The sequence below is a fragment of the Sphaeramia orbicularis genome, chromosome 3 (assembly GCF_902148855.1).
Source record: "Sphaeramia orbicularis chromosome 3, fSphaOr1.1, whole genome shotgun sequence".
In the NCBI taxonomy this organism is placed as follows: domain Eukaryota; kingdom Metazoa; phylum Chordata; class Actinopteri; order Kurtiformes; family Apogonidae; genus Sphaeramia; species Sphaeramia orbicularis.
The window spans coordinates 24,884,166-24,910,150 of NC_043959.1; the positions used below are offsets into that span (position 1 = coordinate 24,884,166).

The 25,985-nt window shown below is 35.9% G+C and overlaps 1 protein-coding gene across 1 annotated transcript in view; it reads left to right on the forward strand.

The window, feature by feature from the left end:
• The window catches only part of adamtsl3 (ADAMTS-like 3), a 786,695-nt gene that overhangs the window by 670,954 nt on the left and 89,756 nt on the right, over positions 1-25,985 (forward strand). The window contains exons 21-22 of the mRNA XM_030126022.1: positions 8,681-9,427; positions 12,358-12,598. Coding sequence (XP_029981882.1) covers positions 8,681-9,427; positions 12,358-12,598 — 988 coding nt within the window. The remainder of the gene's footprint in view (positions 1-8,680; positions 9,428-12,357; positions 12,599-25,985) is intronic.

The window sequence follows — 25,985 nt, forward strand, 5'->3', positions numbered from 1 at the left end:
TTGCCTTCAAAAATAGATTTAATATGATTGGGAGCATTTTGTGTGAAATAAAACATGACTCTGGATAATAAAGTGAGTGAACATCACAACTTTCCATACAGATTAACGTCCTGTCCACTATATGGATATTTTTCCAAACAGATATATTCTTCGTATCACAAAAAAAAAAAAAAAAAAAGCCTCCAAACTGGTCCAAATACTCAAATAATCCACAGTATGTGTTGTCCAACCTGTGGACATTGTGGGTAATACTGGACATGTCAGATTCGGAGGCTTTAATCTGTCATGAAGGTGTAGTTCAGGTGTAAACTTGTTGGTTGTGGAACTGTAGTCTTTAAGATAAGGTAAGATAAGATAAGATAAGATAAGATAAGATAAGATAAGATAAGATAAGATAAGATAAGATAAGATAAGATAAGATAGGATAAGATAAGATAAAATAAGATGAGATAAAGAAAAGATAAAATAAGATAAAATAAGATGAGATAAAATATGATAAAATATGATAAAATAAGATAAGATAAAATAAGATGAGATAAAATAAAATAAGGTAAGATAAGATAAGATAAGATAAGATAAAAATAGGATAAGACTAGAAGCACTCGGAGAGCGCAGACCTCTGCCAAGGCTGATCAGTGCCCTGGATTTGGATGAAAATTTTGGTGGTGATCGGGGGTGGGGGGGGCCCACTGATCTGCCTTGGCGGAGGTCTGCGCTGTCTTTTCTAGAAAAGCACTCGAAGAGCACAAGGCCGATCAGTGGCCCCCCCCCTACCTCCGATCACCACCAAAATGTAATCATTTGTTCCTTGTGCTAGTATCAACATTTCCTGAAATTTTCATCCATATCCGTCCATAACTTTTTGAGTTATCTTGCACACAGACAGACAGACAGACAAACCAACACCGACAAAAACATAACCTCCTTGGTGGAAGTAATAAGGTAAGATAAGATAAAATAAGATAAGATAAAATAAGATAAGGTAAGATAAGATAAGGAAAAGGTAAGATAAGATAAGATAAGATAAGATAAGGAAAAGGTAAGATCAAGAAAAGGTAAGATAAGATAAGGAAAAGATAAGATAAGATAAGATGAGATAAAGATAGCTTTGCAGCAAACTTTTTGACCTATTAGGGTCCATATACACAAATAAATGTACCAAAGACTAATAAAAGTGGGTTTAACAAAATATGACCCCTTTCAAAAATACTCTAACAGGGGAAAAACAAGTCATTTTTGGACAAGCAGTAGGATGGACAGAAATTTGCAGGTTCTGTATCATAAACATGAATAAACATCCATCCAGTATTAATCACCTCGGACCGGCGTCGTCATTTTTCTAACGGTGCTTAAAACAACCGGCTTCTCCACTCTGCAGCTTATCTCTCAACTTGTATGAAGTTAATGATGTCAAATCTATTTGGCGATTCGCCTTTCGCCCAGGAGTTCCAAGGCAGGAAGGGAGGAAGGCCTTGTTTGCATTTTCTCACAGTCTAAGTATGACCATCAGTCAGTGTGGTTTACAATCATCATTACTCACCCGGAGCCAAACTGCCTCTATTTGTCAGGAGTTATTCAGTGTTATGCTTTCAGCTGATGTATGGAACAGTACACAAATAAAGGTGTCACACTTGTTGGCCTACGTCCCTCTACATCCCCTTTAGAATGTATTTAACTTCATATTTAAGGTTAAATATAGTAAAGCCCCCGCTGCGTTAAATATAGAGCGCCTCCCCGTTGACATAAAACATATGCAACCCCAGTAAAGGTCAGGGAAATGGTGGCATTCTGGGCCCACAGGGTCTGGGTATGAATTATGTGTGTGTTTTTTATGCACCGTTCTTGTCAACAAATCCTTTTTAATACCCAAACCAACAATAAAGTGATCGTTTAAGTATTGTTAGTGCATCTGCAGCTTGATATATCCTCTTCCTCTGTGCCACAGGGCTCCATTGTTTTTCAAAGGCCTATTTCAGGGACATCCTGAGCCTTCCCGTTGCACTGGGCGACATGATGCTGCACTAACACCAACACACAGATTGAACATGTTTCATTCGCTGCAGCAAAAACTAGAAGCACTCGGAGAGCGCAGACCTCCGCCAAGGCTGATCAGTGGCCCCCCCGTGGGCCCCCCCACCCCCAATCACCACCAGAATTTAATCGTTTCTTCCTTATCCCATTTCCAACAAACCCTGAAAATTTCATCCAAATCTGTCCATAACTTTTTGAGTTATGTTGCACACTAACGGACAGACAAACAAACAAACAAACAAACAAATTAGAAAAGCACTCGGAGAGCGCAGACCTCTGCCAAGGCTGATCAGTGCCCCCCCCCCCCCCCCCCCGTGAGCCCCCCCACGCCAAGGAGGTTATGTTTTTGCCAGGGTTTGTTTGTTTGTCTGTCTGTCTGTCTGTCTGTCTGTCCGTTAGTGTGCAACATAACTCAAAAAGTTATGGACAGATTTTGATGAAATTTTCAGGGTTTGTTGGAAATGGGCCCCCCCGTGGGCCCCCCCACCCCCGATCACCACTAAAATTTAATCGTTTCTTCCTTATCCCATTTCCAACAAACCCTGAAAATTTCATCCAAATCTGTCCATAACTTTTTGAGTTATGTTGCACACTAACAGACAGACAAACAGACAGACAAACAAACAGACAAACAAACAAACAAACAAACAAACAAACCCTGGCAAAAACATAACCTCCTTGGCGGAGTAACTAACAAAGGTGCTTATAATGTTTCACAAGTGCTAGTATAATCAGTGGTGTAGTGTTCTTTTAACTCTTAACCCTGTAAAGCCTGAACCATTAAATCATTGACAGACTAGAAGCACTCGGAGAGCGCAGACCTCCGCCAAGGCTGATCAGTGGCCCCCCCGTGGGCCCCCCCACGCCAAGGAGGTTATGTTTTTGCCAGGGTTTGTCTGTCTGTCTGTTTGTCTGTCCGTTAGTGTGCAACATAACTCAAAAAGTTATGGACAGATTTTGATGAAATTTTCTGGTCTGCGCTCCCCCCCCCCCCCCCCCCCGTGGGCCCCCCCACCCCCGGTCACCACCAAAATTTAATAATTTCTTCCTTATCCCATTTCCAACAAACCCTGAAAATTTCATCCAAATCTGTTCATAAGTTTTTGAGTTATGTTGCACACTAACGGACAGACAAACAAACAAACAAACAAACCCTGGCAAAAACATAACCTCCTTGGCGGAGGTAATAATTCCAGTTCTTTGAAACCAGAGCCTTTATTGATCCTTCTGAACAACCATGAAGAAATAAAGGAAGGTCCGCACAACCTGTGAGCTCCCAAACCATTTATTCAGTGACGTTTCGGGCCGAGGCCCTTCATCAGACTGAGGACAGGCAAACTTACACAGGTGTTTTATATGTAGCATCTAATCACAACACGTGACCTGCGATATACGTCATTTTGGAATAACAGAAAAAAGTCTTTTAAAACTTTTCAAACATATGATCAATTATAAATGATGAAGAGTCAAACATTCCAAGTGTCCACAAATACAAAATACACAGGTGTTTTATATGCAGTGTCCGACCACAATAGCACGTGACATGCAATATATGTCATCTTAGAAGAGCAGAAAATAACTTATTAAACCTTATCATACGTACAATCAATCATGTATCGTCAAATGTTTCGAATGTCTACAAATAAACATAATTTTAAGTGATCAAACTGCTTTACACTCATATTTATTAACAGATATTAATTAAATTTCTACAGGTCCATGTAGTTATACTGTCCATCTGAATGTGGTGACAAACACCGCAGCATGTGTGCACAGTTCTTATTGACAAAAATACAAGAACAGATTTACAAAAATGGATTTACAAAAGCAAAAACAAAAGAAAAAACTATATTGGGCAACGTTGAGATACATCCAAATAGGTAGCTCACAGGTTGTGCGGACCTTCCTTTATTTCTTCATGTTTAATTTTTTTGGAATCCTGCACACCTCTTATTTTGGATGTGCGTGTTGTTTACCTTTTTCCTTCTGAACAACCATCTTTTTTTTTTTTTTTTTTTTTTTCAAATATCAATTACCATGTATGAGTTTCAATTTTGTAACATATTTGATACATTCATTCATTTATTTCAAGCATTCATACATCATACATGCAAATTCAAAATTCAAAAAAAAAAAATCTTTCATTTATACTCGAAAAGGAGTGGGAAGAAGAAAAACTTATTTAATCCTACCCCCATTCTCATCTTCAAAAAAACTGAACATAATAACATTTTAACCCTTTCATGCATGAATTATGAGAACCTTAGTCAATATTTTTTTCTTGAGTGTTTTTATTCCTCTTTAGGCATGAAAAAAAGAGTGCAAGTGAATTTTTTTTATGAACCTATTTTTCGTGGAGTTCCAAAAATGTCCACTCAACTGGACGCCATGCGTTTCATTTTTGAAGCAAAGAAACATGTATTTAAAACCCATCATCAGAAAGTGATATACTGTGTGAAAACTATGAAATAAAAACATTTTTAATGTCGCTTATCTGATGTTTTCTCACATTTTATCCTACTCGGATACTAGTTATTACTCATTTCATGGAGATAATATTCTCTGAGACCCAGGAAATTGACAATTTTAGCTTTTTTACACTAAAAAATTGTCTTGATTGTAAACTGCATAATGCAAGGTTTTTTAGATACATTTTTAAAGTAATTGTTATTTATTTATTGATTTTTTTTTTTTTTAATGGAATGTCCTTTGCAATGGACAGCATTTCAAACTTTTGTCCCCTGTAGAGGACACATTGCATTGCTGGGTCTCAGGAGGATATGCAAAAAAAAAAAAAACTTTTTGTTTCAGAAAATGGTTAATTACAGTATCATAACAATTAGAAGTTGATTTCCACTCAAACATGTTACTGCAGATCAGATTGATCAAGAACAGCAAAGTTACAGAAACGGTCCGAATTGCTGTGTATAGGATGATGCATGAGTGTCCACTGTGTTGGCCGATATGGAACTAAAAAAACAAAACCCATGAATATACCAGAGAACAGCTGAAGAATAACTGTCCACTGGAGTGACCACTGTGCATGAAAGGGTTAAATACTCACTCCTGTCCTTTGACTTCAAGCCAGGACAATGAACAAAATAGGCCTATACCAAATTACAATAAACTCATTTGATAGTATTTACATTGCATAACCAAAATCTGTGTAAAAAAAAAAAAGAAACAAAGTACATTCCTGGTGGTGTTACCATGGTAACAGTTAACTGTCACCTTACATGATCATAATTACATAGCAACAATGGTAAAAACAAAAAAACTGCAATACCACAAGTGGTAAAGAACAGCAATAATTACATACCAACAATGGTAAGAAAAAAAAAACAAACTACAATTGCACTAATGGTAAAGGGCAGCACATACCCGCAATGATAAGAACAATAGCAGATGGTAACGGACAACACAGACAAACTAGATGAGGAACAACAAGCACACATGAACATTTAAGACAGAGTATTTACGGAACATCAGTTTTAAGACCCTCCATCTTTATACTGGGACCAGACCATATTTTTGTATAACAGTTTAAATCGATGGATATATTGGCATTGCTTGTGTTGGATGTCCAGACTGTTCCAAAGTTTCACTCCACATACAGACACACAAAAACATTTACGAGTGGTTCGAATACGAAATCTCCAAAACCTCTCAAATTATGAGTACTCTCCCAAATTGTGAAGTTTTTTTTTTTGTATAATACTTGGTAGTAATTGGTTGAATGCTTTAAATAAGATTATTGCTGTATAATATTTTAAAAGATCATGGATTTTTAATAGTTTTGACTGAATAAAGAGATTATGAGTGTGTTTTAGAAGTCCAACCTTATGTATGATCCTTTATCTGTAATATGACTAATGGATTTATGGTGCATTGGTAACCGTTTCCCCACACTTCAATACAATATGTGAGGTATGGGAGGACCAAGGAGTAGTAGAAAGTATGGAGTGCATTTTCATCAAGGTATATTTTCACTTTATTTATAGTTGAAAGGCTTTTGAACACAGGTCTCAATGCTCAAATATTATTTTTTAACAAACAAAAACATAACATAACGCAAACATGTCTAACAAATTGGTAATTCCTGTTCAAAATTGTCAAAGTTCTGCCTCCTTCCTCATTAATGACAGTCTTGTAGTGTCACCGGAAAGGCCTTTGGTGAACGAATTCCTCCCCCCCTGGTGGATTATCTGTGAATTGCATGTATTTAATTGCTTACATCAGGTTCTTCAAGAAAAAAAAAATTCAACCCGATCATATAGAGCAGGGGTGTCAAACTCACTTTAGCTCAGGGGCCATATTCAGCTAAATTTGATCTGAAGTGGGCCGAACCAGTAAAATAATAACGTAATTATATAGAAATAATGTCAACTCCAAAATTTTCTCTATGTTTTAGAGTGAAAAAAGTCAAATTAAACAATGAAAATGTTTTACATTTACAAACTATCCTTTCAAACCATGTGAATAACATGAGCAAACTGAAAAAAATTAGTGTAATTATAACAATATTCTGCCTCAGTTTTTCATTTACACATGTTCATTATAACTTACAGATCACTACAATTACACAAAACATTTAATATCAGGCAGAATATTGTTAAAATTGTGCTTACTTTTCTTAAAACATTTCAGGTTGTTCATATTTGTTCAGGTTATTCACATTTTATTGTTAAGGGTAGTTTCTTAATTTGAGTATTTTCATAATTTAATGTTTTTTGCACTAAATCAAAGAGAAAAAAAATTGGTGTTGTCATTATTTATAGGTTATTATTTTATATTATTTTTGAGTTCAGTGCCCTAAATTGCACTTGGTAAATTCATCCCGTGGGCCAGAGTGGAAACTTCGGTGGGCTGGTTTTGGCCCCCGGGCCGCATGTTTGACACCTGTGATCTAAGGGTTAATCTGTCTTGTCTGGTTAAATAAAGGTTAAATAAGATAAAAATAAAAGAACAGTGCAAAGCCAGACCAGGATGGAATGATGTTCAAGGTATTTTTGTTGTGTACAAGTTTAATTATATGTTGAAAACCAGAGGATACTTTGTTTTAGTGTAAATACATGAAAATATTTACATTTACAAATAGAAAATTTAAAGTTGTGAGTATTTCTAGGTTATTATGACATTGAATTTGTCTGAATGTGGAACCTGAACTAAAAAGATTAATATCTTAGTGTAATTTTTTCATTTCACAAATTCATCCCAGGGGCCGGACTGGACCCTTTGGCATGCCGGATTTTGCCCCCGGGGCTGCATGTTTGACATATGTGATATAGAGGGCTTCAAAAGTCATGTATCAAATATGATACATTTGGCGTTATAGGGTTAAAGACCCAGAACTACTGTGTCGACTTCCAAATGATGTTTTTCTCTAAATCTAATCTTGTTAGATTTTTTTTTTTTTTTTTATCAGCATTTTATTATTGTTATCAGTATTTTATCAGTATTTTACTAAACGCTGTTGACAATAGGGACCTGAGAACAGTGTTTTGTTTTTGTGTATTTTATATGCTGAAATGACAAATATATTTGAATTTTAATCTGAATCTGAGGTGATTTATCACCATTTATTATCCTATTATCCTCTGCATTTTGCATTTTTTTAGTATAAATCAGGTATTTTCATATATTTAATTCACTGATCATGCAGATGCTCATGTCACCCTTGTAAAAAAATTGTCACATGCCCAATAGAGGGTTTAAAACATCTCAAAGCAGAACCTGATTCAACCAGTTAGAAAAACATCTACAGGGTGTACCATAAGTCTCCATACATAGGAAAAATAAGCGTTTCTTGACATAAACTATTTTTATTTATATAATATGCTCTATATGACTGCCATTTTGTCGGGAACACATTTCAATGCGTGTCCTCCACTGCTGAAGAACTATAAAGAAGAACAAACAAACCCTGGCAAAAACATAACCTCCTTGGCGGAGGTAACTAACAAAGGTGCTTATAATGTTTCATAAGTGCTAGTATAATCAGTGGTGTAGTGTTCTTTTAACTCTTAACCCTGTAAAGCCTGAACCATTAAATCATTGACAGACTAGAAGCACTCGGAGAGCGCAGACCTCCGCCAAGGCTGATCAGTGGCCCCCTGTGGGCCCCCCCCCACGCCAAGGAGGTTATGTTTTTGCCAGGGTTTGTTTGTTTGTCTGTCCGTTAGTGTGCAACATAACTCAAAAAGTTATGGACAGATTTGGATGAAATTTTCAGGGTTTGTTGGAAATGGGCCCCCCCGTGGGCCCCCCCACCCCCAATCACCACCAAAATTTAATCATTTCTTCCTTATCCCATTTCCAACAAACCCTGAAAATTTCATCAAAATCTGTCCATAACTTTTTGAGTTATGTTGCACACTAACGGACAGACAAACAGACAAACAAACCCTGGCAAAAACATAACCTCCTTGGCAGAGGTAAATATAAAGAAATACATGTTAGAACCATATATGTATGGAATGTATTATGTCTCCTATTTATGGAGACTTATGGGACACCCTGTACATCCAGACGTATCCTTTTCTCATTCATTTAGAAGGACTTTGTTGAAACATCTAAACCTGTACAACTTGTGTCATATAAAAGTCCACTCTAATGCTTTAAAACTGTCATTTTCACTTTTACTAAACAGAGCATAAGAAGGAGATGCAACCCAAGGACCCTCGGAGGTTTCCCCTGAGGAACCAGGTCAAGCAGACGCCCAGACACCCACCCAGAACCAGAGGCTATGAGGTCAAACGGTGCCCGGCGCTCTACGGGATGCACCGTATCTACATCCAGACCCACAAGGAGAGACGCCTCCACCTGACTGTCGGAGGCCACGCCTACCTGCTGCCCAACACCTCCCTGGTCATCAAATGTCCGGTCAGGAAGTTCCCCAAAGCCTACATCCGCTGGCTCAAAGACCGGCGGCCCCTGTCCAGCTCCAAACGCCTCACCATCACCAAATCCGGATCCCTGAAGATCCACATCCTGGGTCCGGAAGACGTCGGTGTGTATAAATGTAGAGCAGGACCCGCCTCCGACATCTTCACCCTGCAGCTGATTGGGTTAGACAGCAGGTCGACGGGGGCGGCGTTCACCACCACCCCCACCCCGTCCCCCACCCCCAACTGGGAGGAGATGCTGCCGAGTTGCAACAGTCACTATGACGTCGTGTCTCGATGGGGGCGCATCCCCGTGTCTCTGCTGCCCCCCGGTGCCCAGGAGGCCTCGCTGCAGCCGCGGGTGGAGGAGCGGCTGGTGAGCATCACGCTGCAGGCCGACAGGAGGGAGATCCAGCAGGAACAGGCCTCAGAGCTCATCGCATCGCTGCTGAGCCACATGTCAGACGCTCAGCTCTGGACTCGGACCGCGGAGGGACGAGGACCCGCCACAGGTAAATCACACCGGGCTGACTTATGACCGAGTCTGACACGTCCCTATTAAACTGTCAGATGAACGCTCTGTCAGCTCCGTGATTCATGTCAGCGATGATCTGGATTTATGTCACACACTGCAGATGTCAGAACCATAAATGAGAGGTGGGATCGTTCATGAAAGATAAAACCCACAGTAAAATGAACATGATTTCATTGACTGAAATAAAAATGTAAAAATGCTAACACATCAATGATCAATGCAACACGATTAAAGCAAAGTGAGAAATGAGTGAGAGAGAGTGAGGAAAAAAAGTGAGAAATTTCATTTGAGGCTTTCCTGTGTTATTACGTCTGAGAATGGACGAACAGGAGCTTTGACTTTTGGCCTTTTTCAAGTGTAGAAAATCTGGAAAATTTTGTACAAACTTTGACAAGATGCAAAAAAAAAAAAAAAAAAAAAAGAAATGTGAAAAGGAACCTTCAGATTCACCAGAAAAATTCACCTGTTGACCCAAAGTCTTAGGTTTGTGTATGGAATAAACTGATAAGTGACAAGTGCATCTTTTTCTGTGACTGAAGAGAAATTACACCTTTTGTTGTTTATTAGTAATAGTAACTGTGATCCCAGGGTTACGCAAGACATCTATGGTCAAGCCTCACAGTAACAGTAACAGTAATACTAATAGTAATAGTAATGGTAACAGTAATAGTAAAAGTAATGGTACCAGTAATGGTAACAGAGTAACAGGAACAGTAATAGTAATGGTAACAGTAATAGTAATGGTACCAGTAATGGTAACAGAGTAATAGGAACAATAACAGTAAGGGTAACAGTAACAGTAATGGTAACAGTACCAGTAATAGTAACAGTAACCGTAATATTAATGGCAACATTAATGGTAACAGTAACAGAGTAATAGTAACAGTAACGATAACAGTAATGGTGACAGTAACAGTAATTGTAATGGTAACCGTAACAGTAACAGCAATAGAAATGGTAACATTGATAGTAATAGTAATGTGACAGTAACAGTAATAGTAATGGTAACAGTAATAGAAATGGTAACATTAATAGTAATAGTAACAGTAATAGTAACAGTACCAGTAATAGTAACAGTCATAGTAACAGTAACCCTAATATTAATGGCAACATTAATGGTAACAGTAACAGAGTAACAGAAACAGAGTAATAGTAACAGTAATGATAACAGTAATGGTGACAGTAACAGTAATTGTAATGGTAACCGTAACAGTAACAGCAATAGAAATGGTAACATTAATAGTAATAGTAATGTGACAGTAACAGTAATAGTAACAGTACCAGTAATAGTAGCAATAACAGTAAGGGTAACAGTAACAGTAATGGTAACAGTACCAGTAATAGTAACAGTAACCGTAATATTAATGGCAACATTAATGGTAACAGTAACAGAGTAACAGAAACAGAGTAATAGTAACAGTAACGATAACAGTAATGGTGACAGTAACAGTAATTGTAATGGTAACCGTAACAGTAACAGCAATAGAAATGGTAACATTGATAGTAATGGTAATGTGACAGTAACAGTAATAGTAATGGTAACAGTAATAGAAATGGTAACATTAATAGTAATAGTAACAGTAATAGTAACAGTACCAGTAATAGTAACAGTCATAGTAACAGTAACCCTAATATTAATGGCAACATTAATGGTAACAGTAACAGAGTAACAGAAACAGAGTAATAGTAACAGTAACGATAACAGTAATGGTGACAGTAACAGTAATTGTAATGGTAACAGTAACAGCAATAGAAATGGTAACATTAATAGTAATAGTAATGTGACAGTAACAGTAATAGTAACAGTACCAGTAATAGTAGCAGTAACAGTAATAGTAATGGTAACAGTAATAGAAATGGTAAGAGTAATAGAAATGGTAACAGTACCAGTAATAGTAGCAGTAACAGTAATAGTAATGGTAACAGTAATAGAAATGGTAAGAGTAATAGAAATGGTAACATTAATAGTAATAGTAACAGTAATAGTAACAGTACCACTAATAGTAACAGTAATAGTAACAGTAACCCTAATATTAATGGCAACATTAATGGTAACAGTAACAGAGTAACAGAAACAGAGTAATAGTAACAGTAACGATAACAGTAATGGTGACAGTAATTGTAATGGTAACAGTAACAGCAATAGAAATGGTAACATTAATAGTAATAGTAATGTGACAGTAACAGTAATAGTAATAGTACCAGTAATAGTAACAGTAATAGTAATGGTAACAGTAATAGAAATGGTAACATTAATAGTAATAGTAACAGTAATAGTAACAGTACCAGTAATAGTAACAGTAATAGTAACAGTAACCCTAATATTAATGGCAACATTAATGGTAACAGTAACAGAGTAACAGAAACAGAGTAACAGAAACAGAGTAACAGGAACAGTAAGAGTAACAGTAACCCTAATATTAATGGCAACGTTAATGGTAACAGTAACAGAGTAACAGAAACAGAGTAACAGGAACAGCAATAGTAATAGTAACTGTAATGGTAACAGTAATAGTAACTGTAAGAGTAACAGTAATAGTAACGTAACAGTTACAGTAATAGTAATGGTAACAGTAATGATAAAAGGAACAGAATAACAGGAACAGTAATAGTAACAGTAATAGTAATGGTAATAGTAACAGTAAAAGTAAAAATAACAGTAATAGTAACGTAACAGTTACAGTAATAGTAATGGTAACAGTAATGGTAAAAGGAATACAGTAACAGTAACAGAGCAACTGTAATAGTAACAGTAACAGTAATTGAGTAATAGGAATAGTAATGGTAAAAATAACAGTAACAGAGTAAGGGTAACAGTTCTGATAACGGTAACAGTAACGCTCACAGTAACAGTATGATGTCAGTCCGTATGTTGAGTCGTATCTGACGTCCTTCCTGGTCCTACAGACACTCTGTCCAACTGGTCTGAGCGTTCAGCGGTGGAGGCGGTCCCCAGCAGACCTGTGATCAGCCGACGGCCGCAGACCCTCCCTCTGACGTTACACAAGAACATCAACATCAGCGTCGGCCACAGCGCCATCCTCACCAACGCCACGCGATCTCTGACCATCCTGTGTTCAGCAGATGGTGTACCCACCCCCAAAACCACCTGGAGCAAAGACGGAGCTCTGATGCAGCGAACCGACAGGTAACACACACCCACAAGTAACACACACCCACAGGTAACACACACTAACAGGTAACACACACCGACAGGTAACACCCACTAACAGGTAACACACACTAACAGGTAACACACACCGACAGGTAACACACACTAACAGGTAACACACACACACAGGTAACACACAGTAGTGCAGTGGTCCCTGGAGAAGTGGGTATACTCTATTTAGTTGACACAAAAATCCATCAGTAGTATTTGCTCACTATTATATATACATTTTTTGGGCTGTTGTCTTTTTTTTTCTTATAGTGGATCATTTTTGGGGCTGTTCTCTTTTTTTTATAGTGGATTCTTTTTTGGGCTGTTCTCTTTTTTTCTTGCAGTGGATACTTTTTTGTGTTGTTCTATTTTTTCTTACAGCGGATAATTTTTTGGGTTGTTCTTTTTTTTTCTTATAGTGGATAATTTTTTGGGCTGTTCTCTTTTTTTTCTTACAGTGTATAATTTTTTGGGCTGTTCTCTTTTTTTCTTAGAGTGGATAATGTTTTGGGCTGTTCTCCTTTTTTTCTTATAGTGGATAATTTTTTGGGTTCTTCTCCTTTTTTTCTTACAGTGTATAATTTTTTGAGCTGTTCTCTTTTTTTCTTATAGTGGATAATTTTTTGGGCTGTTCTCTTTTTTTCTTATAGTGGATCATTTTTTGGGCTGTTCTTTTTTTCTTATAGTGGATAATTTTTTGGGCTGTTCTTCTTTTTTTGTTATAATGGATAATTTTTTGGGCTGTTCTTTTTTTCTTATAGTGGATAATTTTTTGGGCTGTTCTTTTTTTCTTACAGTGTATATTTTTTTTGGGCTGTTCTCTTTTTTTCTTATAGTGGATAATTTTTTGGGCTGTTCTCTTTTTTTTTAGAGTTTATAATTTTTTGGGCTGTTGCACCTCTGGGCCACCGTAGATAACAGACTAAATATGACTGAATTTCTGTAAATAGCTGCTCATTTGTAAGACAGATGAGTGGATAATTGTGACAAATTTTTCTTTTAATTTTTTTTTACAGTTTGGCTTTTGGACCATCTCACTTTTTTATTTTCATTTCAAGTAGCAATGACCAGTACAGCACTTATAAAGCACTTCATTTATTTATCATTTATATTTTGTTTATCATCAGATGTTCTGCTTCATAGTGGGTTGAGTTTTTTACAGTAATAATAAAACTCTGCTTTATTTCTAACATAAATTGTTTTCCGTAAAAAAACAAAAAACAATTCCTTTATAAATGTTCTATCTACTGTTTTGGACCAGATGCTTTTATTAAACACTTTCATTTATCATTATTATTCATAAGTATCACACATTAATTACAGCTTTACGCACGATCTCTGCAGATACAGAAAAAATACAAGCATGGCAAAAACTGTACGTCGTCAATATTTCACGAACTCCCTGAAAATACGACGATTCAAGTTTTCAGAGGAGCTCCTGTCTTATTAAGCGGCTGCGGTCGGCTCCTTGGCCTCGTTCTCTGCAGATACGTTCTACTTTCTTCGGTCAGGGAGAAGAACGTGTGTGGGCTGAATTTGACTAAAGGCCAAAATTGGCCATCAGCATAAATCAGCGGAATAGGATGTTGGTGTAAATGTGGCAGACAGTTGGACAGATCAGCACATTTTCAGGCTGCCTGCTTCCTCTGCTCCTCATCCTCAAGGCAGGAGGAGCGATGATACAGCAAAACCAGGGAGAAAAATGGGATGCAGATAGTATGAAAAGGGAGCGCAGGGTTAGGACTTCCAGCGTCTAACAAGGAAATAGTGGAGTCTGGGTTTGTTGAAGATGACAACAGATTTAACCCTGAAAAGAAAAAAAAAAAAAAAACAGCCACCGTTGACTAGCGGTGTTAGAAAATATCGGTTCTGCAATATATCGTGATATTTCATTTCACAATATTCTATCGATATTAAAAAGTACTGTCTCGATATTTTTAGGTATTTATTCAAATGCAGATATGGCGGAGGTTCATTTTTGTGTTTTGGTTTTCTTTATTTTTTATATTTTATTTATTATTATTTAACACTGTTTTATTAACCCTTTCATGCACAGTGGTCACTACAGTGGACAGCTGTTCTCTTGTATATTCATGGATTTTATTGTTTTAGTTCCATATCAGCCAACACAGCGGACACTTATGCATCATCCCATACACTGCAATTCATACCATTACTGTAACTTTACTGTTCTTGATAAATCTGATCTGCAGTAACATGTTTGAGTGTAAATCAGTTGCTTGTTATTGTTAATAAGACTGTCATTAGCTATTTTTCTCAAACAAAAAGGGTTTTTTTTCATATTATCTCCATAAAGTGAGTGGTAACTAATATTAGAGTATGTTAAAATGTGACAAAACACCAGATTAGCAGCATTTAAAAAAAAAAAAAAAAATTCATAGTTTTCACCCAGTATATCCGTAAATACATGTTTCTTTGCTTCAAAAATTAAATGCATGATGTCCAGCTGAGTGGACATGTTTGCAACTCCTTGAAAAATTGGTTTGTAAAAAAATTTCAGTCGCATTGTTTTTTTCATGCCTAAAGAGGAATAAAAACACTCGGGGAACAATATCTTGATTAGGGTCAAAAAACGGTATTCAAAATCTCTCTGATGGGATATTTTAGAGACAATTTGACCCACATTTTTATTTTTAAATTCATTTTTGCTTTAGTTGGACCATAAGGGATCATCCAAAACAAGGAGCTATATTGAAATAAATGTTGGAATGGCAATCAATTTAAGTTCGCTCTCTGACTGGACATTACTGTGTTTTGACCCATTAAGGTTCTCATAATTCATGCATGAAAGGGTTAAATAATGGTTATTTGAAGCATCCTAAAAGCACTATGTACTGTCTGAGAGACAGATGTTAGTTCCTTTGTTGGGATTGCACAAAAATAATGTTCTAATGTTAGTTCTGAACTAATAGAATATGAACATTTGAACAGGATCTTAAAATGTAATGTCTGTGAAACATAATTTAAGTTGGAACAAAGGAAAATTTTGCGATATAGCATTAGATCCTGTTGTGATCAAATAAAAATGTGTTTAGTATTTGTGCAGATTTCTGGTGTAATTCAATTCTTCCAGGAAATAATCTTTTTTTTAAAAGAAACAAGCAAAAAATTGCCTTTTTAAACAGTATCATTATATATCGTGATATATTGTATTATGATTCTAGTATTGTGATTTGTATTATATCACCACATTCTTGCCAATACACAGCCCTACCATTGACCAAAAGCATCTATCTATCTATCTATCTATCTATCTATCTATCTATCTATCTATCTATCTATCTATCTATCTATCTATCTATCTATCTATCTATCTATCTATCTATCTATCCATCCATCCATCCATCCATCCATCCATCCATCCATCCATCCACCCACCCACCCACCATCCATCCATCCATCCATCCATCCATCCTTCCATTGATCCACCTACGACCCATTCATCCATTCATCCATCCATCCATCCATTGATCCACCCACCATCCATCCATCCATGTACCCACCATCCATCCATATCATCCATCCATCCATTTTAAAAAAAGAAACAAGCAAAATATTGCCTTTTTAACAGTATTGTGATATATCATGATATATCGTATTATGATGCTAGTATTGTGATTTGTATTATATCACCACATTCTTGCCAATACACAGCCCTACCATTGACCAAAAGCATCTATCTATCTATCTATCTATCTATCTATCTATCTATCTATCTATCTATCTATCTATCTATCTATCTATCTATCTATCTATCTATCTATCTATCTATCTATCTATCTATCTATCTATCTATCTATCTATCTATCTATCTATCTATTTATCTATCTATCTATCTATCTATATCTATCTATCTATCTATCTATCTATCTATCTATCTATCCATCCATCCATCCATCCATCCATCCATCCACCCACCATCCATCCATCCATCCATCCTTCCATTAATCCACCTACGACCCATTCATCCATTCATCCATCCATCTATCCACTGATCCACCTACCATCCATCCATCCATCCATGTACCCACCATCCATCCATATCATCCATCCATTTTAAAAAAAGAAACAAGCAAAAAATTGCCTTTTTAACAGTATCGTGATATATCGTGATATATCGTATTATGATCCTAGTATTGTGATTTGTATCGTATCACCACATTCTTGCCAATACACAGCCCTACCATTGACCAAATCTATCTATCTATCTATCTATCTATCTATCTATCTATCTATCTATCTATCTATCTATCTATCTATCTATCTATCTATCTATCTATCTATCTGTCTGTCTGTCTACAGCTGATTTTTTAGGCCGATATTTAAGTCAGATTTTTTGTTTTTAAAGCACATTGACTCTAAAATACAATTGAAACACTCAGATAATCAAGATTTTTATGCAGCAATATAAATGAAATTATTAAATGTACACATAGTTCTCATTTAACATTTATTGAACTTCAAGTGCTGCCCACACGAGCGCCTGATCAAATATCTTATAACATTTTTACTACTGAACAAATATCGGCTTTCAAAAAAAAAAAAAAAAAAAAGCTGATGGCCAATATTGAAAAAAAAAAAAAAAAATCAATATATCGGCCTGATGTATCAGCTGGCTGATACACATTAACAGGTAACACACACCCACAGGTCACACACACCATGATTAGTGATTTATTCCGAGCATGCAATGAGATTTAACATATATGTGAACAAACAAAACATAAATAATAATACAAAAATCAACAATCAAGACAATCTTAGACAGAAGAACAGCGCAGTAGTTTCATATACACGTCCGAAAAGGGGTGGGAAGAAGTAACACTGACAGTTAACACACTATTTATTTCATTACTATTAAATTTTTTTGTTTGTTTGTTTTTGTTTATTTTTGTTTTTTGCATTTTTATACGAACACAAAACATCCATGAAAAAACCATTCACATACACTTTTTTGGTCACCTCACACACAATCCGATTCGCACAGTCAACCTTTTATAATATAAAGTATAATATTTATATGCACTTTAATTATTTACTCCAAATACAATTATTAATAAATGCGATAATATCTCCTAATCATGATAGTCTGTGTTAATTAATTAATCACAATGTAGGGAATAAAAGTTAAAAAGGTTGTCATAAACATAAATATTCATGTAAAATACAAGTACAGATACTAGAAGGTTTTTCTTAAGGTCATTAAGAACTATTTGTACTTAATTACTTCTTTGGGTCAGTTTCCCTTTTTTTTTTTTTTTTTTCAATTTGTCCAGAATTGTTCCGATGAGCTGATGTACATCTTCTCTGTCCTGCGATGCGAACTTTTCCCAGTGCTTGGCGTGGCATTTTCTGCAGGATACAAATGCAGTATTGAGTTTCTGCCTCATCAAGTAGCAGCAGATATTGATGACCTTTTTAGAAAGTGTTTCTGAGGAAGGAAATAAGACCTCACGCTTTGCACTTTTCACACTGTAATGCCCTTGTCAACTCAAAGTCACACCCTTTACCTTGGAAAAAAAAAAAAAAAAAAAAAAGAGAAGGATTGAACTCGCTCCCAGGGTTTAAAATACTGATTGAGCTTTGAGAGCTGCCAGTCATTTACACACTCTTTCATGTGTGGGAGCGTGTAGTTGCGAACGGAAGCCGCCGCCGTCACTTCGCTCAAGGCGCTGCCAATCACAAAGTGTCTGACTGCTGCGGGGGGAAAACTTCACGAGACTCTGCATGACTGATATCTTTCGGATGATAGAACAATCCTGGACCTAGACATTAACATTTCCCCTCAATCCACAGTTCACACTCTCTATCTGCTTCAGAAAAATCATTTTTAATGTGACATCGATTCCCTCATTTGACTGTGAACAAACACATCTTGAAATAAAAAATAAAAGCCAGAACGCTCTATGACAGTGTTTTTAAAGCTCGGGGTCCGGACCCCATGTGAGGTCACCTGAAATTTCTAGTAACTGACAAAAAAAAAACTTAGAAAAACTTATTATTAAAAATATAGGTTGAGTTGACATAAAAGACAAACTGTGAAGCTGAAACTGAAGCACCGTGGTACTGTTTATCTGTCAAATGTTCATTGTGGTCGGTTTCAGATGCTGCAGCTCTTTTATTAATATACATTAGAAACAGTTTAGGTCCCAACACTGACCCCTGGGGGACACCACACACAATAATTGTTAAAAATAAAACTGAAAACTTACTAATAAAAAATATATGATGAGTTGAGAGAGACAATCACAATCCATAAAAGACATGACAAACTGTGCAGCTGAAACTGAAGCACTGTGGTACTGTTTATCTGTCAAATGTTCATTGTGGTCAGTTTCAGATGCTGCAGCTCTTTCATAATTCATAGTTACCTCCGCCAAGGAGGTTATGTTTTTGCCAGGGTTTGTTTGTTTGTTTGTCCGTTAGTGTGCAACATAACTCAAAAAGTTATGGACAGATTTTGATGAAATTTTCAGAGTTTGTTGGAAATGGGATAAGGAAGAAATGATTAACTTTTGGGGGTGATCCGGAAGAAATCCTGGATTCTGGATCACTTTGAAATTTTCGTTAACATTGCGGTAAATGGGGCCAAAATTTTCGTTTCCCAATATCTCGCTTAATTATAGACCAAAACTCATGAAATTTCACTCAAGAATTGAAAATGGGGTCCTCTATCACATTTCAAAGGCTGATCCGGATCTGATCCAGAAGGCGGATTTTATCTCAATTTATATAAAAAATGGGGGTGCCCTTACTTTTTGGCCTACTGTGCCTTTAATATTAAAGGTAGAAATTTCTGACAAGCGCCATCGTGTAGCTCAGTCAGTTCCGCATCGGTAGTATGCCACCGGATTTCATGTAGCTTTAATACTTAAGGAGCTAGATCCAGAAGAAAACCGCCATTACGAGAAATGTGATTTTCGTGAATAACTACTGAACTAGTAAGGATATAATTATGAATCCAGTTGCTAATGGTATGTTTTCATGGTCAAGGAATCTTAAAATATAGGTAAAATAAATATGGGACTAATATTTATGGTGGAAATCACAATATGGGGGAATTGTGCAAATCTCATGCAATTTGACTCAGGGATCTACAGTGGGGTGTTCTATCAACTGGCAAAGACTGATCCGGATCTTTCAAAAAGTTATGGACAGATTTGGATGAAAATTTCAGGAAATATTGATACTGGCACAAGGAAGAAATGATTAAATTTTGGTGGTGATTGGGGGGGGGGGGGGGGGGGGGGCACTGATCTGCCTTGGCGGAGGTCTGCGCTCTCAGAGTGCTTTTCTAGTTTGAGTTCTTGTTTGTTCAGTATTAATTGTCAGCCTTGTAAATCCAAGCTGGACTGACTGTACATATCCTGACCAAGGAAAATCAAATTCTCACTTTGTGCAGTAATCTACACCTGGCTTTTCTGCCTCCGTCCAGAATAATATACATTATATAGACTAAATGTCATCTAAAATTAATGTTTATTTGCAACATAGTATAGCAAACTATTACATGATCAAAAACAAATTAATTTTTTTTTTTTGATCAAGGTCTTTTTTTATTTTCAGTTTTCAAATCCACAAAAACATACAACTTAAACATGAAACCACTGCATCCGATTCCCATCCACCTGCCCTCCCACCCACCCCAAGCACCGAACCCCAGAACAATCCATCTACACCCAGACATAATACACTTACATATAGAAATATACAAACCCCCTTCAAACTCATACATGTAGAGACACACATATATACATACACACATATATACACACATATATATTTACACACATATATACACACATATATACTAGGCCTGTAATGGTACACGTACCGAACCGAACTGTTTCGGTACAGACCTGTTCAGTTCGATACACAGCTGTACCGAAACGGCACAGTATGATGAGAAAAAGAAAAAGGAACCAAAGACGTCGTTCGATGCGGAACTTTAAATCCGCGCAAGTTTCACATGGACATATTGAAGGAGCACACATTGACCCGAAAAATGAAATAGCAGCTGATATAAGGTAAAAAAAACAGCAAATATGATGTGAACCTGGAAAGAAGAGACTGAAGACCCTCCACCATCAGTACAGTCCAGTTTGGATCAGTTCAGGTTCAGGTGAAAGACAACAACGAGGAAAGAGACGTTAATAAGATGGACGTTGTTTGGCCCCTAGGAACTACGGTAGTTCTAAAACACTTACACTAGCTCTGTCTGTCTGTCTGTCTGTCTGTGTGTGTGTCTATCACGCACGCTGTATAATAGAGGAATAAATAGAACGTTGAAAGTATGTAAAATTTCACTTTCATTTCACAACAGTGTTCGTTACGTTAGTTATGGACCACACCCCCAGGTATATAACTGCGTGCCCCCCCTACCCCCAGCTCCGACAAAAAAAAAAAAAAAAATCCCCCGTGCACACAGGCACACACAAATACACACAGTGTCCTAAACAGTTTGTTCTCTGTCCTAAAATAAATAATATGGTTCATTGTGTTGTCAAAGTTTCTCTTCAGTTTGTTTAAACAGAATACCAGTTTACCCTCTTGTTAATGGTGCACTTCATGTGGAATTTTTTTTGGTATTTTTATGCAGAATGTAAACTGATAGAACTGTGATTAGATTTTTCTTGTTTGGTCAAAACTACCTTTCAGGGAAAAGTGTAATACTAATGTTTAAAATACATTTAGTAATATTAATAATTAATTTTATTTTCTATTTGATTTATAGCAGCAGAATTACATTATTCTTGTTTTTCTATATTCTATTGTCTGCAAAAATTGGGGGGAAAATGTTAAAAAAATTCATAAATGGATTAATAGACATTTTGAGGGGTTTTCTTTCTTCCCGTACCGAACCGAAAAAAAAAACGAACCGTGGCTTTGAAAACTGAAAATGTACCGAACCAAAAATTTTGTGTACCGTTACAGGTCTAATATATACGTACACATATATCTATACATACATATATAAATATACATATATGTACACACATGCACATATGTAAGTTCACATACACTTAAATAAATAAATAAATAAATAAGGGGAAAGACAATTAAAAATAAATAAAGTAAAAATAAATACAACAAAGCAGAAAGGTACACAGATATTTGAGTCACACAGATATGTTGGTAGCTTCCATACCTTCTACAAAGCTGATAAATGGCTGCCAAATGGCATAGAATTTTCTGGTGGAACCCCTAACAGTGTATCTAATTTTTTCTAGATGAACATGGTGCATAACCTCTCTAATCCACTGTCCATATGTGGGAGGGAGAGCATCCTTCCATTTAAATAAAACTAGGCGCCTAGCTAACAAACAGCAGAAGGCCATCATATTCATATAACATCCAATGAAAGAAGCATCCACCGGAGCCACACCAAACAATAAAAACAAATTAATTGTAGCAAAAGAATGTTCTGGGGGTTCGCCAGAAATTTGTGATGTTAAAATGGGGTCACGAGCCAAAAAAGGTTGGGAACCGCTGCTCTATGAATCTGAGACTGTGGAAACGTTAGATTGAGACAGATTCAGAGTTGCAGACATGACTGACATTTACAGGACCCGTAGGCTGTGGAGGAGAAACTCCATGCTCTGGATTTGACCTCGACTGTGTTTTATTGAACAGTGAAGCTGTAGAGCGAGGTTGGCTCTTTGATACATGATGTTCTGAACCTGACCTTTTAAAAGAACATATTTATTAGATTGAAGAACATCTGTTCCTGTTATTGAAGGGGAAAACTACAGCAAAATGAGTACGATGTAAAGTCGTGGAAAAAATTATTAGACCACCCCTTGTTTTCTTCAGTTTCTTGTTCATTTTAATGCCTGGTTTTGATTTGATGATGAAATTCTTTTTTCAGTCATGACATAATAATACAACCAGTGTCAACAACAACACTTCAAACATTACAAGCATTACCAACAGGTTAATGACTGAAAAGGCACAGTCAGAAGCAAAATGCTTATATTAATGCCTGTCCTACATAACAAATTCAGCTACCCAGCATCCAGTATAGGAAAAAAAAAACAAACAAAAAAAAACAAACAAAACAATTTGATTTGAAATCTTTATTTCGAACATGTAGACAGTGAAATCAAAACAAAATCAACCAGCAAAATATAAGCAATGATACATAAAAGGTTAATAAGTAAACAAAAGAGAAAAGAGGAAAACAAATAAAATAAAATAAATATAAATAAATTAAACATGCTCGAAAGGGAGTAGGAAGAAGTAAAAACTTCAATCTCTATTCCTTATGATCTCTATATAAATAATAGCAATTATTATTTTATATGAGTATCAATATAATAATAATAATAACAATAGCAATAATCACAACAACAATACAACAATATAGCACATTCTTATTCCTATATACACAAATATAATAATAACCATTTACAAATTTTCATACCAGTATCAGCAATCTCAGATATAAAAAAACCAACTAAAAACAAACAAAAACACATAAACATATATAATATACACACATATAATATTCTATATTATCCTATATAGTACTATAGTAATAGTAAATTCATATATCCATGTTTAAACTAGATATTGTCAACATGTAAGTGGCAAAACCCCACTCTGCAAACACTGGTACAACTAAAGGTACATTTGTTTGGACAAACATAATGATAACAAAAATAGCTCATAAGAGTTTAACAAACATCCTGCCCCCTCAAATTAAGCATTTCAAAGACTGCGGTCAAACCAGCCCCTAGTGTTTTTCATGTGCATTATTTATCAGATAATTACGGTAAAGTTGGCTAAAATGGTTTTAAGGCTATTTTTAACACAAAATAATATTTTTTTCCTCCATAAGTATTTTATGAATCTGGTATTTTTTGGTATTATTACTTCATATATTATTAGCACAAACACTATGAATTACTTTTACTGTGTACTTTTGGAGTAATTATACTCCAAAATCCCCTCCAGGCTACAAAAGTGTTTTCATCTGAAATAGTGTAAAAAAAAAAAAAAAAACTAAATTCAATGATGAATTCAATTAATTTTTCCAATAAGTACCTAATGAATCTAGTATATTTGTTATTAGTACTTCATATACTATTTACACAAACAATAGAAACTACTTTTACTGTGTACCTTTGGAGAAATCATACTCTAAAATCCCTTCCAGCCTACAAAAGTGTTTTTGTCTGAAATAGGCTTTAAGACAAAAATTTAGTCTTAAAGCCTTTTATGCGGAATTTGATGTTTTTTCCCTATATGGAATATTTCCAACTAAGACATATGGGATATGTCTGTTTTTTGGGATTTGTGTTTCATTTGTGGGTTTTGTGCAGGTTGTGATCCAGCCTCTGTTTACATTGAGCTGGAGCAGAGACAAAGATCCTCTCCAGAGACGGAGACAGAGATCGATGAATCCAAAGGAAAATCAGCACATTTCCAGTTGGAAGGAGAAACACACCTGCTGTTAAACATTATAACAAAGGATGCCAGAAGGTTTTTGGATATGACCCATATTTAATATTAATTTTCATTAGCCATGTAAACAGCTTAGTACAGGGTGTCAAACTCATTTTAATTCAGGTTCCACATTCAGCCCAATTTGATCTCAAGTGGGTCGAACCGATAAAATAACAGCATAATAACCTATAAATAATGAGAACTACAAATGTTTCTCTGTTTAAGTGCAAAAAAGTGAAATAGAATGATAAAAGTTTTGTACTTTTACAAACTGATCTTTCACAAAAATGTGAATAACCTTGAAAAACCTGGCATTTCTTAAGAAAAATAAGCACAATTTTAACAATATTATGCCTCAAATTATCATTTATACATGTACATTATATATCAATCACAGTGGATCTAAAAAGGCACAAAACATTTACAGGGTTCTTGCGACATCTTAAAAAGTCTTAAAAGTCTGGCATTTAATACCTTAACCCTATAACGCCAAACGTATCATATTTGATACATGAGTTTTGAAGCCCTCTTTATGATCACTGTGATATTTTTTTTCTTGAAAACCCTGATGTATATAATTAGATACATGCAATACACAGATAATCCACCAGGGGGGACAAATTCGTTCACCTGAGGCCTTTCCAGTGACACTACAAGACTGTCATTAATGAGGAAGGAGGCCAAACTTTGACAATTTTGAAAAGGAATTACCAATTTGTTAGACATGTTTGTGTTATAATATGTTTTTGTTTGTTCAAAAATAATAATATTTGTGCACTGAGACCCAATGTATCAAATATGATACAAAACTGAAACTCATACATGGAAACTGATATTTGAAAAAAATGGTTTGGATTTGTTCAGAAGGACCAATAAAGGCTCCAGTTTCAAAGAACTGGAATTTTCTGTCAACGATTTAATGGTTCAGGCTTTACAAGGTTAAAAAAAGTCCTTAAAAGGTATTCAATTTGATATGGTAGGTCTTCAGTTATGTTGCCATAAACTTGTCGGCTGTATTGTGTTTAAATAGTTTTCTTTTTCCCACTCCTTTTTGAGCTATGCATATTGAATTTATTTTGTTATTTGTTATTACTAGTGTACATGGCCACTGCTAAATTGTCTTGATCACCTTTATTTATCAATGTATTTGCTCTGATATTAGTTCATTGTCCACATAAACATGTTTTGTTTTTTAATTCTGACCAAAACAAGTAAATGAATGAATGAAATGTGTCTGTGAAATATCCAAGCTGCAAAGAAAGGAACGTTTGTCGACTCAATTCCAACCTGAGAAATTATATTGAAATTAGGAGCCAATTATCACACACGTTCAGCCGTTAGTCAAATGCACATATGGTCGTGAAATAGGCTGTGAAATGGGCATTAAATTCTGTTCTAAGTCTTAAAAAGGTACCCTGATTTAGTTACAGACACAGTATAGTTGGAATTTGGCTGGGTTTTTTTTTTTGTTTTTTTTTTTGTTTGTTTTTTTCCTTTATTTAACCAGGAAAAAGATCCCACTGAGATTAAGAACCTCTTTTTCAAGGGAGTCCTGGCTGTTAATATCTTCAGTGTAATTTTTGCACAAATTCATCCCGTGGGCCGGATTGGAACCTTTGGTGGGCCAATATTTGGTCCACGGACTGTATGTTTGACACCCGTGACTTAGTAGGAATGTTGTCTTTTTCAGGATAAGGGCAAAATCTGGAACATTTTGTAACTGTAAACATGGTCATAGATGTTGACTTTGGTGAATTCCATCATGTGACCACTGTGTGAATCCTGCGTTCTGTCTTCTAACTTTATCCTTGATGACTCATGACTGAAAAACAACCATGCTTTAGTGCCTTGTACAGTGTGTATAAACGCAGACTAAACACCAAATTAAACCAGAGTCAAAGAT